This window comes from Quercus robur, chromosome 2 (genome assembly GCF_932294415.1).
Source record: "Quercus robur chromosome 2, dhQueRobu3.1, whole genome shotgun sequence".
NCBI lineage: Eukaryota > Viridiplantae > Streptophyta > Magnoliopsida > Fagales > Fagaceae > Quercus > Quercus robur.
In genome coordinates this window covers 29357780-29372946 of record NC_065535.1, presented here as the reverse complement: position 1 = coordinate 29372946, position 15167 = coordinate 29357780, and the positions used below count along the sequence as shown (strand labels likewise).

Here is a 15167-nt window from a genome sequence, read left to right as displayed (position 1 = left end):
TCCCCGCTTCCTCCTTTTTTCCTTCTCTGGTGCCCCCTTTTGCCTCCGCTTCTTCTCTTCCATCACTGGGGGCATCTTAATGCTTCTGCTTCTTCTTCTGCTTCTTCTCCCCTACCATCAATGGGGCCATCCTGACATCCTTAGTCACTACTAGAGCAGAGTTTTGAAGAATTTATCATTTCCTTGTATCTTCTTCCTTTTTGTTTTTTTTTTTTTTTTTTGCTTCTGTAGTTAGCTTCTGGTATAGCATTGCTTAAGCCCCTCATTGTACGTTGTACTATTTCTTTGTCTTAATAAAAGATGACTTTGTTTTATTCTATATATTCTTTCTTTTTTGCAATAGTTATATTGTGAATGGATGTGCTTTTTTATTTTTTGTTATTATTATTTTTTTTTGAACGGTACTTAGGGCCGAAACCCTTGTTAACAAAAAGCTATTATTTTGAACTTATTGAAACTAACATGCACAATAATGCCGACCTGAAAAAGGTTATACATATAAGACTAAGCGAGATAACAACTGAATGCTCTGTATTGCGTATGAGGTGATCATCCGAGAATGGGTAACCCAAAATGAACTATCTGAGAGGGTTGTCGAGTACTAGGGTGCTTTGCCACGTTCCTGACAACATTCTTAGTCTTAACCATTATTGGCATTCGGTCCGAGGACCGAGGTATGACTGTATTGGGCCTAAACACTCGTTTGCATTAGTTTCCTTAGAGTTGGGGATCCAAGGACAGGGCGGGATTTCCATTCTGTCTTGGACTTAATCCATTTTCTAATGACTAATTTCCCCATAGGTCTGAATCCGAGGACCATGTAATATCTTGGTTCTGTCCAAAACTTAGATTTTCTTTCAGTAGTTGGTTTTCCTATAGGTTTGAGTCCGAGGACCATGCAATACCTTGGTTTTATCCAAAACTTAGATTTTCTTTGAGTAGTTGGTTTCTCCATAGGTTTGAATCCGAGGATCATGTAATACCTTGGTTCTGTCCAAAACTTAGATTTTCTTTGAGTAGTTGGTTTCCCCATAGGTTTGAATCCGAGGACCATGCAATACCTTGGTTCTGTCCAAAATTTAGATTTTCTTTGAGTAGTTGGTCCTATAGGTTTGAGTCCGAGGACTATGCAATACCTTGGTTCTGTCCAAAACTTAGATTTTCTTTAAGTAGTTGGTTTCCCCATAGGTTTGAGCCCGAGGACCATGCAATACCTTGGTTCTGCCCAAAACTTATAATTTTTTTAAGTAGTTGGTTTCCCCATAGGTTTGCGTCCGAGGACCATGCAATACCTTGGTTCTGTCCAAAACTTATAATTTTCTTTAAGTAGTTGGTTTCCCCATAGGTTTGAGTCCGAGGATCATGCAATACCTTGGTTCTGTCCAAAATTTTGATTTTCTTTGAGTAGTTGATTTTCCTATAAGTTTGAGTCCGAGGACCATGCAATACCTTGGTTCTGTCCAAAACTTAGATTTTCTTTGAGTAGTTGGTTTCCCCATAGGTTTGAGTCCGAGGACCATGCAATACCTTGGTTCTATCCAAAACTTAGATTTTCTTTAAGTTTCAAGGATTAGCCCCTCGGCAAAGGTGTGGGGCGTTGACCTAACGTTGGAAGTCCCTAAAACTGTCCGCGCTACTGGCGTTTCGAAGCGTAGCCCCTAGTGAAACTTTATATTAGGGCAACAACAGCGAGCTGCTGGAAGTGATGGAGGGGCTTTCGCAGACCCTTGTTTGACAGGAGCTCGATCCACCGCATGTGCCAATGCACAAGCCTTCCCCACAGACGGCGCCAATTGTAAGGACTCAATTTGTATCAATCCCAAACTGGTATTGGGTTCGTACGTTAAAGGCCTAAACAATAAAATTTGTAGAGTGTGGGCTAAAAGGCTAGGCCTTGGTCACCGGATAGTAGTTGGTCATGGTGTTCATATAGAGGTGAACCATGTTTGTCCAAGAAGTCTTTCTCCTCGGCACGGCCTGGGAGGCTCTAGTTCTTGGCCTTTTTTCCCAGCCACTTTTCTGGATTGCTTACTTCTCTTTTTATACTAGCCTTTACCCTCCCTCCAACGTCCACGTGTAGGTTCAGCTTTCTGGGGCTGATAATTGTCCTATCAGCCCATACCCAAAGTGGTTGGGGGTGGTTGTAAAAGCTGAAAAGCATTGCTCTGTCAGGCGCAGAGTATTTAATTGCAGTAATGGCAGCCTTTCCTTTGTCTTTTGTCGCCATACTGTCTAGGGGTCCTTTCTCCAACCATGTGGAGGTGTTCAGCTTTTCCTTAAACTGTTCCTATACCGTACTTGCCTTTTCTTTCAGGAGCGCTTTGGGATGCCGAGGACAGAATCATCCTCGGCTATATCTCTAGGCCATTTGGACTTTCGCTGTATGTTTTCGGCAATGTCCCTCCTCGGCTCGAGCCTTAGGCCCTAACGCAAAGTGGGTCGGGGTCACAAGTTCTCTGGCCCCACAATAGCCCCTCAAAATCCTGCTGTCCGGCCCCGCGGATGGAGAGGAGGGTTTTGGTGACGTCGGGCCTATGTCACGGCTTGCCAAGCCTCATCCTTCATCAATGCCAGTGCCTCTTCACTTGCTTGGGACATGCTCCTAGTTATGAGACATTCCCTTAGCTTTACTCACGCTGTGTTCTTGCCGTTTCGGTGCACGAGGCGTATCTTTAATAAGTTTCCTTTATGAGGCGACGCAAATCCAACGGTTTGAAGATGGCGTTGGGAGTTGGGTGGGACTTATCTCGTTTGTAGCTTTTCTTAGAGATTTGTACAGAGTAAATGCCACCAGGCTTGCCCCCCATATAAGAAGTGCAGTGGGAGGTCATTTTCTTTATTCGCAGACCCTTTAAACCTTCCAAATCCCTAACTTTGCAGTTGTGCCCATAGCCCTTGTTACTAGTGTGACCGAGCCCTAGGGAGTGATATGGTCAAGTCTGGGATGACGGCAAAGAGACCACACCCTCTCCAGAAGCATTGGGTTTTCCCGAGACTCAAGATGGCCCGGTCAGGGAAAGGGAGACAGGGACTCAAGACATTTCGCCCCCTTGATAAGGCGGGAAAGAAGCCTCTTCTTCCTTCAGCCAAAATCCGAAGAAGGTGTTGGTCGCATCAGATTTTTGGTGCGACAGCACTGGGGTTTCTCATTGTCGGTACCATCCGCTTTCTCTCGAGCACTGCTAACATGGCACTTGCCTGATGGGAGTCAGAGCTGGTACGGGGACTAGGCATCCCCGCTTCCTCCTTTCTTCCTTCTCCGGTGCCCCCTTTTGCCTCCGCTTCTTCTTCTCTTCCATCACTGGGGGCATCTTAATGCTTCTGCTTCTTCTCCCCTACCATCAATGGGGCCATCCTGACATGCTTAGTCACTACTAGAGCAGAGTTTTGAAGGATTTATCATTTCCTTGTATCTTTTTCCTTTTTGCTTTTTTTTTTTTTTTTTTTTTTTTCTTCTGTAGTTAGCTTCTGGTATAGCCTTGCTTAAGCCCCTCATTGTACGTTGTACTATTTCTTTATATTAATAAAAGATGACTTTGTTTTATTCTATATATTCTTTCTTTTTTGCAATAGTTATATTGTGAATGGATGTGCTTTTTTTTTTTTTGTTATTATTATTTTTTTTTGAACGATACTTAGGGCCGAAACCCTTATTAACAAAAAACTATTATTTTGAACTTATTGAGACTAACATGCACAATAATGCCGACCTGAAAAAGGTTATACATATAAGACTAACCGAGATAACAACTGAATGCTCTGTATTGCGTATGAGGTGATCATCCGAGAATGGGTAACCCGAAATGAACTATCTGAGAGGGTTGTCAAGTACTAGGGTGCTTTGCCACGTTCCTGACAACATTCGTAGTCTTAACCATTATTGGCATCCGGTCCGAGGACCGAGGTATGACTGTATCGGGCCTAAACACTCGTTTGCATTAGTTTCCTTAGAGTTGGGGATCCAAGGACAGGGCGGGATTTCCATTCTGCCTTGGACTTAATCCATTTTCTAATGACTAATTTCCCCATAGGTCTGAATCTGAGGACCATGTAATACCTTGGTTCTATTCAAAACTTAGATTTTCTTTCAGTAGTTGGTTTTCCTATAGGTTTGAGTCCGAGGACCATGCAATACCTTGGTTCTGTCCAAAACTTAGATTTTCTTTGAGTAGTTGGTTTCCCCATAGGTTTGAATCCGAGGACCATGTAATACCTTGGTTCTGTCCAAAACTTAGATTTTCTTTGAGTAGTTGGTCCTATAGGTTTGAGTCCGAGGACTATGCAATACCTTGGTTCTGTCCAAAACTTAGATTTTCTTTAAGTAGTTGGTTTCTCCATAGGTTTGAGCCCGAGGACCATGCAATACCTTGGTTCTGTCCAAAATTTATAATTTTTTTAAGTAGTTGGTTTCCCCATAGGTTTGAGTCCGAGGACCATGCAATACCTTGGTTCTGTCCAAAACTTATAATTTTCTTTAAGTAGTTGGTTTCCCCATAGGTTTGAGTCCGAGGATTATGCAATACCTTGGTTCTGTCCAAAATTTTGATTTTCTTTGAGTAGTTGATTTCCCTGTAAGTTTGAGTCCGAGGACCATGCAATACCTTGGTTCTGTCCAAAACTTAGATTTTCTTTAAGTTTCAAGGATTAGCCCTTCGGCAAAGGTGTGGGGCGTTGACTTGACGTTGGAAGCCCCTAGAACTGTCCGCGCTACTGGCGCTTCGAAGCGTAGCCCCTAGTGAAACTTTATATTAGGGCAACAACAACGAGCTGCTGGAAGTGATGGAGGGGCTTTCGCAGACCCTTGTCTGATAGGAGCTCGATCCACCGCATGTGCCAATGCACAAGCCTTCTCCACAGACGGCGCCAATTGTAAGGACTCAATTTGTATCAATCCCAAACTGGTATTGGGTTCGTACGTTAAAGGCCTAAACAATAAAATTTGTAGAGTGTGGGCTAAAAGGCTAGGCCTTGGTCACCGGATAGTAGTTGGTCATGGTGTTCATACAGAGGTGAACCATGTTTGTCCAAGAAGTCTTTCTCCTCGGCACGGCCTGGGAGGCTCTAGTTCTTGGCCTTCTTTCCCAGCCACTTTTCTGGATTGCTTACTTCTCTTTTTATACTAGCCTTTACCCTCCCTCCAACGTCCACGTGTAGGTTCAGCTTTCTGGAGCTGATAATTGTCCTATCAGCCCATACCCAAAGTGGTTAGGGGTGGTTGTAAAAGCTGAAAAGCATTGCTCTGTCAGGCGCAGAGTATTTAATTGCAGTAATGGCAACCTTTCCTTTGTCTTTTGTCGTCATACTGTTTAGGGGTCCTTTCTCCATCCATGTGGAGGTGTTCAGCTTTTCCTTAAACTGTTCCTATACCGTACTTGCCCTTTCTTTCAGGAGCGCTTTGGGATGCCGAGGACAGAATCATCCTCGGCTATATCTCTAGGCCATTTGGACTTTCGCTGTATGTCTTCGGCAATGTCCCTCCTCGGCTCGAGCCTTGGGCCCTAACGTAAAGTGGGTCGGGGTCACAAGTTCTCTGGCCCCACAATAGCCCCTCAAAATCCTGCTGTCCGGCCCCTCGGATGGAGAGGAGGGTTTTGGTGACGTCGGGCCTATGTCACGGCTTGCCAAGCCTCATCCTTCATCAATGCCGGTGCCTCTTCACTTGCTTGGGACATTCTCCTAGTTATGAGACATTCCCTTAGCTTTACTCACGCTGTGTTCTTGCCGTTTCGGTGCACGAGGCGTATCTTTAATAAGTTTCCTTTATGAGGCGACGCAAATCCAACGGTTTGAAGATGGCGTTGGGAGTTGGGTGGGACTTATCTCGTTTGTAGCTTTTCTTAGAGATTTGTACAGAGTAAATGCCACCAGGCTTGCCCCCCATATAAGAAGTGCAGTGGGAGGTCATTTTCTTTATTCGCAGACCCTTTAAACCTTCCAAATCCCTAACTTTGCAGTTGTGCCCATAGCCCTTGTTACTAGTGTAACCGAGCCCTAGGCAGTGATATGGTCAAGTCTGGGATGAGGGCAAAGAGACCACACCCTCTCCAGAAGCATTGGGATTTCCCGAGACTCAAGATGGCCCGGTCAGGGCAAGGGAGACAGGGACTCAAGACATTTCTCCCCCTTGATAAGGCGGGAAAGAAGCCTCTTCTTCCTTCAGCCAAAATCCGAAGCAGGTGTTGGTCGCATCAGATTTTTGGTGCGACAGCACTGGGGTTTCTCATTGTCGGTACCATCCGCTCTCTCTCGAGCACTGCTAACATGGCACTTGCCTAATGGGAGTCAGAGCTGGTACGGGGACTAGGCATCCCTTCTTCCTCTTTTCTTCCTTCTCTAGTGCCCCCTTTTGCCTCCGCTTCTTCTTCTCTTCCATCACTGGGGGCATCTTAATGCTTCTGCTTCTTCTCCCCTACCATCAATGGGGCCATCCTAACATGCTTAGTCACTACTAGAGCAGAGTTTTGAAGGATTTATCATTTCCTTGTATCTTTTTCCTTTTTGCCTTTTTTTTTTTTGCTTTTGTAGTTAGTTTCTGGTATAGGCTTGCTTAAGCCCCTCATTGTACGTTGTACTATTTTTTTGTCTTAATAAAAGATGACTTTGTTTTATTCTATATATTCTTTCTTTTTTGCAATAGTTATATTGTGAATGGATGTGCTTTTTTTTTTTTGTTATTATTTTTTTTTTGAACGATACTTAGGGCCGAAACCCTTGTTAACAAAAAGCTATTATTTTGAACTTATTGAGACTAACATGCACAATAATGCCGACCTGAAAAAGGTTATACATATAAGACTAACCGAGATAACAACTGAATGCTCTGTATTGCGTAAGAGGTGATCATCCGAGAATGGGTAACCCAAAATGAACTATCTGAGAGGGTTGTCAAGTACTAGGGTGCTTTGCCACGTTCTTGACAACATTCGTAGTCTTAACCATTATTGGCATCCGGTCTGAGGACCGAGGTATGACTGTATCGGGCCTAAACACTCATTTGCATTAATTTCCTTAGAGCTGGGGATCCAAGGATAGGGCGGGATTTCCATTCTGTCTTGGACTTAATCCATTTTCTAATGACTAATTTCCCCATAGGTCTGAATCCGAGGACCATGTAATACCTTGGTTCTGTCCAAAACTTAGATTTTCTTTCAATAGTTGGTTTTCCTATAGGTTTGAGTCCGAGGACCATGCAATACCTTGGTTCTGTCCAAAACTTAGATTTTCTTTGAGTAGTTGGTTTCCCCATAGGTTTTGAGTCCGAGGACCATGTAATACCTTGGTTCTGTCCAAAACTTAGATTTTCTTTGAGTAGTTGGTTTTCCCATAGGTTTGAGTTCGAGGACCATGCAATACCTTGGTTCTATCCAAAACTTAGATTTTCTTTGAGTAGTTGGTCCCATAGGTTTGAGTCCGAGGACTATGCAATACCTTGGTTCTGTCCAAAACTTAGATTTTTTTTAAGTAGTTGGTTTCCCCATAGGTTTGAGCCCGAGGACCATGCAATACCTTGGTTCTGTCCAAAACTTATAATTTTTTTAAGTAGTTGGTTTCCCCATAGGTTTGAGTCCGAGGACCATGCAATACCTTGGTTCTGTCCAAAACTTATAATTTTCTTTAAGTAGTTGGTTTCCCCATAGGTTTGAGTCCGAGGATCATGCAATACCTTGGTTCTGTCCAAAATTTAGATTTTCTTTGAGTAGTTGATTTCCCTATAAGTTTGAGTCCGAGGACCATGCAATACCTTGGTTTTATCCAAAACTTAGATTTTCTTTGAGTAGTTGGTTTCCCCATAGGTTTGAGTCCGAGGACCATGCAATACCTTGGTTCTGTCCAAAACTTAGATTTTCTTTAAGTTTCAAGGATTAGCCCCTCGGCAAAGGTGTGGGGCGTTGACCTGACGTTGGAATCCCCTAGAACTGTCCGCGCTACTGGCGCTTCGAAGTGTAGCCTCTAGTGAAACTTTATATTAGGGCAACAACAGCGAGCTGCTGGAAGTGATGGAGGGGCTTTCACAGACCCTTGTCTAACAGGAGCTCGATCCACCGCATGTGCCAATGCGCAAGCCTTCTCCACAGACGGCGCCAATTGTAAGGACTCAATTTGTATCAATCCCAAACTGGTATTGGGTTCGTACGTTAAAGGCCCAAACAATAAAATTTGTAGAGCGTGGGCTAAAAGGCTAGGCCTTGGTCACCGGATAGTAGTTGGTCATGGTGTTCATACAGAGGTGAACCATGTTTGTCCAAGAAGTCTTTCTCCTCGGCACGGCCTGAGAGGCTCTAGTTCTTGACCTTTTTTCCCAGCTACTTTTCTGGATTGCTTACTTCTCTTTTTATACTAGCCTTTACCCTCCCTCCAACGTCCACGTGTAGGTTCAGCTTTCTGGGGCTGATACTTGTCCTATCAGCCCATACCCAAAGTGGTTGGGGGTGGTTGTAAAAGCTGAAAAGTATTGCTCTGTCAGGCGCAGAGTATTTAATTGCAGTAATGGCAGCTTTTCCTTTGTCTTTTGTCGCCATACTGTTTAGGGGTCCTTTCTCCATCCATGTGGAGGTGTTCAGCTTTTCCTTAAACTGTTCCTATACCGTACTTGCCCTTTCTTTCAGGAGCGCTTTGGGATGCCGAGGACAGAATCATCCTCGGCTATATCTCTAGGCCATTTGGACTTTCGCTATATGTCCTCGGCAATGTCCCTCCTCAGCTCGGGCCTTGGGCCCTAACGCAAAGTGGACCAAGGTCACAAGTTCTCTGGCCCCACACTTAATAAAAATTTTTCTTCATTTTTATATGAAAATGATATTAGTAATTTAATATTATTCCCTTACAACCTATCATCAGTTATAAAAAATGTCACTAATATTACACTTTTGACAAACCCCACGTATATGCTAGACTTAATAATTCATTAGAACAAATTAATATTTTGGTTCTTGTTCTTTGAGTTTAGTTTGATATCTATTCTACTTGATTGTATCAATTTATTCTGTAAAGCTTTTGAAAATAATTTAATACTATCCTTGCTCTCACTTTCACCAAAATTTATTGTAAAGAAGATACAAGTTGTCTGTTACTTGATTAGTAAGATAATTTCGAATTTGTACCAATTTATTTTATAAAAAGTTTTGAAAATTTTAATATTACCATTGCTCACGCTTGCCACCAAAATTCATTGCAAAAGTGAAAAGTCATACGAATCCTGTCTTACTTGATTTGTATAATTTCGAGGAAATCTGTCAAGTGGTAAAAAGAAGTGGAGGGCCAAAAAAAAGAAGAAGAAGTGGAGGAAGGGTAAAGTAATGTTGGATTATTTATTTATTTTTTAAATGCATTTGGGATTAAATTAAAACAATTGATATTTCATGGACGAAATTAAACCCTAAACAAAACCATAATTTACCCAATACATCATAAGAATCTTCTCTTTTAAATTTTGAATTTACAATGCTATAATTTTTGTGCCATTTTTTTTTATAATTAAATTAAATTAATATGTTCTTTGTTGAGCTGTGCCGACCTATAGTTAGTGATAGCAAGTGACAAATACTGATTTGGGAAAATGCTATTTAGGGTCCTTGATCCCTTGGTTCCTTGACTGTATTTACACTTTTGTGTGTCATGTGATGCACAATTATTGAGGAATACACTATAACGATTATTCTACCTTCTTTTTTAATGAATAATATACGACTTAGCCTTTATAATATGAGACACGTGAATTCCATATGATGTCTACATGTACGAATAATGCAAATCTATTAGTGATATTTAGGTGTTCCTTATGAGCATTGACTGGACATATCTCATTGTTAATTTGTATTTTTGGGAGGGAGCAGGAGAGATTGAACATCATTCATGTCTTGGCACTTGATAGATATGCTGCCTTGTTGAAAGATAAAGCCTTCTTAGCTTTAGTGGTTTGTGATGATAAAGAAGAGCTTGTGTCTAATGTATTAGTTGTATTAGACACGTTAAGATGTGGACATGTGTCTGTATCTCAACATATCCAATGCACTAATGTATTGGACACAAGTCATGTCCGTGATGATAAAGGAGATATCATAAAAATTTGGACTAAGGAAGCCCCATTTATTAGGGAACCAGTAGTTCATGAGGCTGTAGCCTTTTTTGGGTCCTAAAATTGGCTAGGACGGAACAATTGCAAAGAATTATAATGGAAGGGGACTCATATATTTGCGTTGATGCTTCAAATGTGGATCTAGATGATGTGTCATAGAATATGGTATACAGTATACATAGTATAAACTCTCTTTGTGATGATGCAATATTTGTTACACTATTTTACTAGTTGTTCTTTTGTTTGGGTAAAAACTAAAAAGTAAAAATAGAAGCAAACTCGATTTTTCATACTCTAGCCAAGTTTTCTGCCCATCAAAATCTTTCTTTTTGATGCAACAATTCTTCTCACCCTCCTTGTATCAAAGAGATTTGGTTGAGAGATGTTCTTTTTTTTCTTCCACTTAATGATGTATTTCCTATTTAGAAAGAAAGGAAAATGATAATGAGGATCCTAGTGTTCACGTCAAATTTCAAAACGAAATTTATTTTTCCTTTTCTTTGTGTTTTTTTTTAAAAAAAAATTTAGAGTAACAAAACTTGTATTTTTTTTTTGAGAAACTATAATAACAAAACTTAGTTACAGTATATTCACCACTCACCAATAAACCACAAAATATTATATTTATAATAGAGGGTCATTGTCACCATCTAGCGCATCTGGTGTAGTGGTATCATAGTACCCTCCCACGGTACTGACCAGGGTTCGATTCCCTGGATGCGCATGTTTCTTTTCATTTTGCTTTGCAGTCCTGATTTAATGATTTTGTACAGACATAGGCACATAGCCCCTTCACTTCAGCAGTGCCTGCTTAAGAGAAAATGTACAACTACTTTAATAAACCTCACAAAACACACTTTTTGGGCAGAATAAACCAATAAAAATAGGCTATACCGATCAGAACACATAGAACAACACGACACTTCTTCAAAATCGGGAGTCCAATAGTTTTATAAAACGTTCTTGATGGAAAAAAAATGTAAGTGAAAGATCCCATTGAATTGAATTGGGTCCATGAATATAAGAAATAGTGAGAATTCTTGATCTCTCTCAACATCTCTCTAAATTCGAAAATCCAGGATTTGAATTAATGTTCTTTCATTGAGTCCTACTAAATTGCATTGATTTATCCTAAGCTATAATTAACCCTTTCTTGTTTATTGCCAGTTTGGGACCAGGACAATATGCACATGCAATTTCAAAATTTTGCACCAGGTGATGCAAAATGCCTGCAGGTAGCTCCAATATATATTCTATACATTCAGGAAGAAACTGAATCCAAAATGAACGGATGCCATTCTCTTAAATTAGTAAGTGTAAACAGCATGCGAAAGTTCTATGTAATCAAGAGAACATTGCAATTACAAAAACTATTGCCCAATTTGTTACCCAATTTACAAGCATAGAGATCCTGTTTTATACAATACTAGTTCAATATTTTTACAATTGAGCTCCTAGCTCATTTCTATTTGTATGAGAGCAACTGATGAACTTTGAACTTCAGCTTGTCACTTTTGGTAGCTGAAATCTTCAAAGAAACTTTATTAAACACAGTAGAAAAGAGATCCAGACACATAGATACCACACTTCGCTTCTATTTATCGCTGTCAGTAGCCAAAACAGGAGTTCCCTTTTGGCTAAGAAAAAGAATGTAGGAAAACACTTTCTTCATATGATTTACAACTCTTGCCTGGATGTACATGTGATTTCACTTACATTAACTTGAATTTCTTGACATCAGGCATTTCCTTCACCCGTCTCCATTTTCTTCTTGACCGGATACAGCATTTAGCTACTGCTGCAATTATTAAATCATCAATGCTAAATTAAAATTATGTTAACAATTATTTCCTACATAAACAATTGGACCCCCACCCTCTTTCTATCCCCTGATTGGTAAAAACAAAAACCATGGCTCTGGAGAAATCCTGAGAGGGAACTATCCAGGTCAGGTGTCATGTTAATCTACCCAAAAAAAAAAGTAAAAAGAAAACTAGATCAACTGCCAATCAGTACCAACTAAAACCAAACTATTAGAGTGAATGATCTTATTTTAAAATGGGGTAATTGTAGTAAACACCTGTGGTTTGACCCAAATTTACATTGTCTATTGGTGGTTTGAAAATTGTTACTTTACCCACTTAAAGTTTTCTACATTTGCTACTATAACCCACCTCCGTTTACCCCCATTTTATGTCTCTCTCCTCCAAAACAAAAAACACATACAAAAACAAGAGAAAAAAAAAAAAAAAAAAAAAGTTAGGGTTTTGTAAAACTAATAAAATCTGAGTCTCTCACCATTCCACTGTCCCTCACTCTCTCACTCTCTGATTATTTGCTGACATTTGATTATTTGCTGCTTACCTTGCTGATTAGCCTAATACCTGGAGTTTGTAGTTAAGTTATATGTATTCAGTCTAGTTTAAGTTGATTCAGAGTAGGTTTATCATTTCGAACCCAGAGCTGTATACATGAAATCTAAATAACCTCAGTCAGTATAATTGCAAAAACTAATCATTGACTAAAAGCAAAATCAATTAAGTTTTTCTGCCACTATTCTTAAGCTATATATGATTGGTATTTGGTGGTTAGAGATATAATATTGGTTTTGGACGGACTAGGCTCTAGAGCTCCTTTTTGGCCCACAAATCTGCGGGGTGTTGTGGCATTGTGGGCTTGCCACACCAGGGGTGCGATGTTAAAGGTGTGTATTAGATTGGGGGCGCAGAGATATTGGTTCTCTTCTGCGAACAATCTCCCACTTACTTTGCACGGTGAGAGGCGTCAATCTTGTTGGCTTATTAGAGCAATGAAGGTCCTTTGTAACAAGCAAAACAGTCAGCAAAAACATCATCCATATATGATCTCACACACCATTCACATTTGATATGCTGGTCAACACACAATCAAAGAATAGAAAGTGCAAACTTTGATCAATTCAATTCACATGCTTTCATCTCATTTTGTAGAAAATTAGGCCACAGGATCCTCATGCATAACAATTGGTTAGTTTGATTTTCATGCTAAATTCATTGGATAGTGTTGAAGATAAAGAACAGAAACAGAGCAAAGCACCATTGTTTGATCACATATCAGATACAAGTTTGGAAACGACAGCGCTTGACATAAGTGGTGAATTAATGAATTTCATTGCTACGGCTCCGTTTTGCTCTAAATTTGCTGAAGGCTTTATTGAAAGCACTTAAGTGAGATGGGCTCAGTAGCTTGTTACTAATTGAGCACGTGTAATGCTATTATTGGCAGTTTAGTGTAACCACTTTTCCGTCTAATCTGGAAATCAGTTTCAGAGTTAGTTTTAGATATTGTTGGTTCATCCTCTTGGATTAGTTTGTATATAAATAGTTAGCCTTTGTAATCTATTCTCACAACTTGTAATCTCTCTTTTCATTCAATAAAATTGTGAGGTTTATTTAGAGTCTTTTAAGGTTTTACATGGTATCAGAGCTTAAAGCTCATCAATGGCGTCCGCTGAAACTACTAATACTCTGAATGCTTCTCAAACTCAATCAGGATCAAGCTCTGGTGATCAAGCTCATCAATGGCGTCCAAATCCATTTTTTTTTTTCTGAGTTCCAGTGAAAGTCCAGGTACCGTTTTGGCCACTCAACCACTTCTTGGCACCAAGAACTATCATCCTTGGTCTCGAGCTATGGTCCTGGCACTCACTGCAAAGAAGAAGATTGGATTTGCGAATGGATAATTTCCAATGCCAGATCCAATTTCTCCTTTGTATTAAGATTGGCTAAGCTGCAACGCCATGGTTCTCTCTTGGATGATGAATTCCATGCACATAGATATCTCTTGTAGTGTTATGTACTGTGAAACTGCAAGAGAAGTCTGGATTGAATTGAAGAACCGATATTCACAAGGCAATGCTCCCAAGATTTACAATCTTCAGAAGGAAATCTCTCACATATGTCAGAATCAGTTAACTGCAGCAGATTACTTCACAAAGTGCAAGTGCCTCTGGGATCAATTGCTCAATTATGATTCACTTCCAGAGTGTTCTAGTGGAGCTATGAAAGCCCTAAATGATTGTCACGATAATTCATATGTCATGAGGTTCTTGATGAGTCTAAATGAGAGTTTTTCTACAATTCGAAGTCAGATCCTAATGTCCAATCCTTTACCATCTATGGGAAGGTTTATTCACTTGTTCTTCAAGAAGAAGCACAAAAACATATTGGACGTGTGAATCTGCATCATCTCAGAATGAAGCTACTACTATGTATGCAAACTCCAAGTTCAATTCTGGAAATTATAGCAATTCTGGAAATTATAGCAATTCTAGAAATTCTGGAAACAAAGGAGTCCTTTGTCAAAGGAGGCAATCGAAAGGAGAGAAACATGCTTGGTCATATTGTGGACAAGTGCTATAAAATACATGGCTATCCACCTGGGTATAGGGCAAAAGGAAAATCCTGTTCCAGTGCTAATCAAGTTTCCATTGTTGCACCAGTTTCCAATTCTGCATAGAATTTCCAGATTTCATCTCAAGAATGTCCAATCTCCAAAGCACAGTGTGAGCAGCTCCTAGCTTTCCCCAATTCGTCCAATTCAAGAAAGAATAATATTAAATAATATTTTAATAAAATAATGTTTTTTAAAAAAAAAAAATCACGAAAAGAAAGTATATTCATTTTGTTGTATTTATCTATTTAGTTTTTACTCACTTTTTTTTGACGAAACAAACACACACAAGAAAGAGGGAAAATGAAAGACTTTTGCTCACATAAGTATCAATTTTCAAAGTCAAAAATCGAATTATGAATGAAATGATGGCAATTTTATGTAATTTTGATTAATGAAGACTTATAAAATGCTCAAATTATTTTATTAACAATAAAATTTTAATTCTATAAAAAAAAGCCTCAAAATATAATGTGTGAATTTATAATATAATATTTGTTATATAGTTAGCTTCAAATTCCTAGCAACTTGGTTACATCAGGGCCGGCTCAACAAATTTGGAGGCCTTAGGCGAAAAATTTAGGCGAGGCTTTTTTCAATTATTTAAATATTAATTAAATAATATTTATTTAAATTTTGATTTTTTTATTTATTTAGAATC

The 15167-nt window shown here is 39.7% G+C and overlaps 1 protein-coding gene and 1 non-coding gene across 2 annotated transcripts; both read left to right on the top strand.

Annotated features, from left to right (window-relative positions):
* The first annotated feature begins 10728 nt into the window (after nt 1–10728).
* Nucleotides 10729–10799, top strand: TRNAG-CCC (transfer RNA glycine (anticodon CCC)). Its single transcript has one exon. It is a non-coding gene; the product is annotated as a tRNA-Gly (tRNA).
* Nucleotides 10800–13853: 3054 nt separating this feature from the next.
* LOC126697274 (uncharacterized) lies at nt 13854–14572 on the top strand. Its single transcript, XM_050394195.1, has 2 exons — nt 13854–14239; nt 14308–14572. Exons 1-2 carry the CDS (start codon nt 13854–13856, stop codon nt 14570–14572), a joined length of 651 nt encoding a protein of 216 aa, XP_050250152.1.
* The last annotated feature ends 595 nt before the right edge of the window (nt 14573–15167 follow it).

Excerpts from the sequence above, each read along its gene's own strand:
- LOC126697274 (XM_050394195.1), top strand. The coding sequence starts at position 13,854 with ATGGTTCTCTCTTGGATGATGAATTCCATGCACATAGATATCTCTTGT. Across the intron at positions 14,240-14,307 it reads CCTTTACCATCTATGGGAAG|AATGAAGCTACTACTATGTA; the intron begins GTTTATTCACTT and ends GCATCATCTCAG.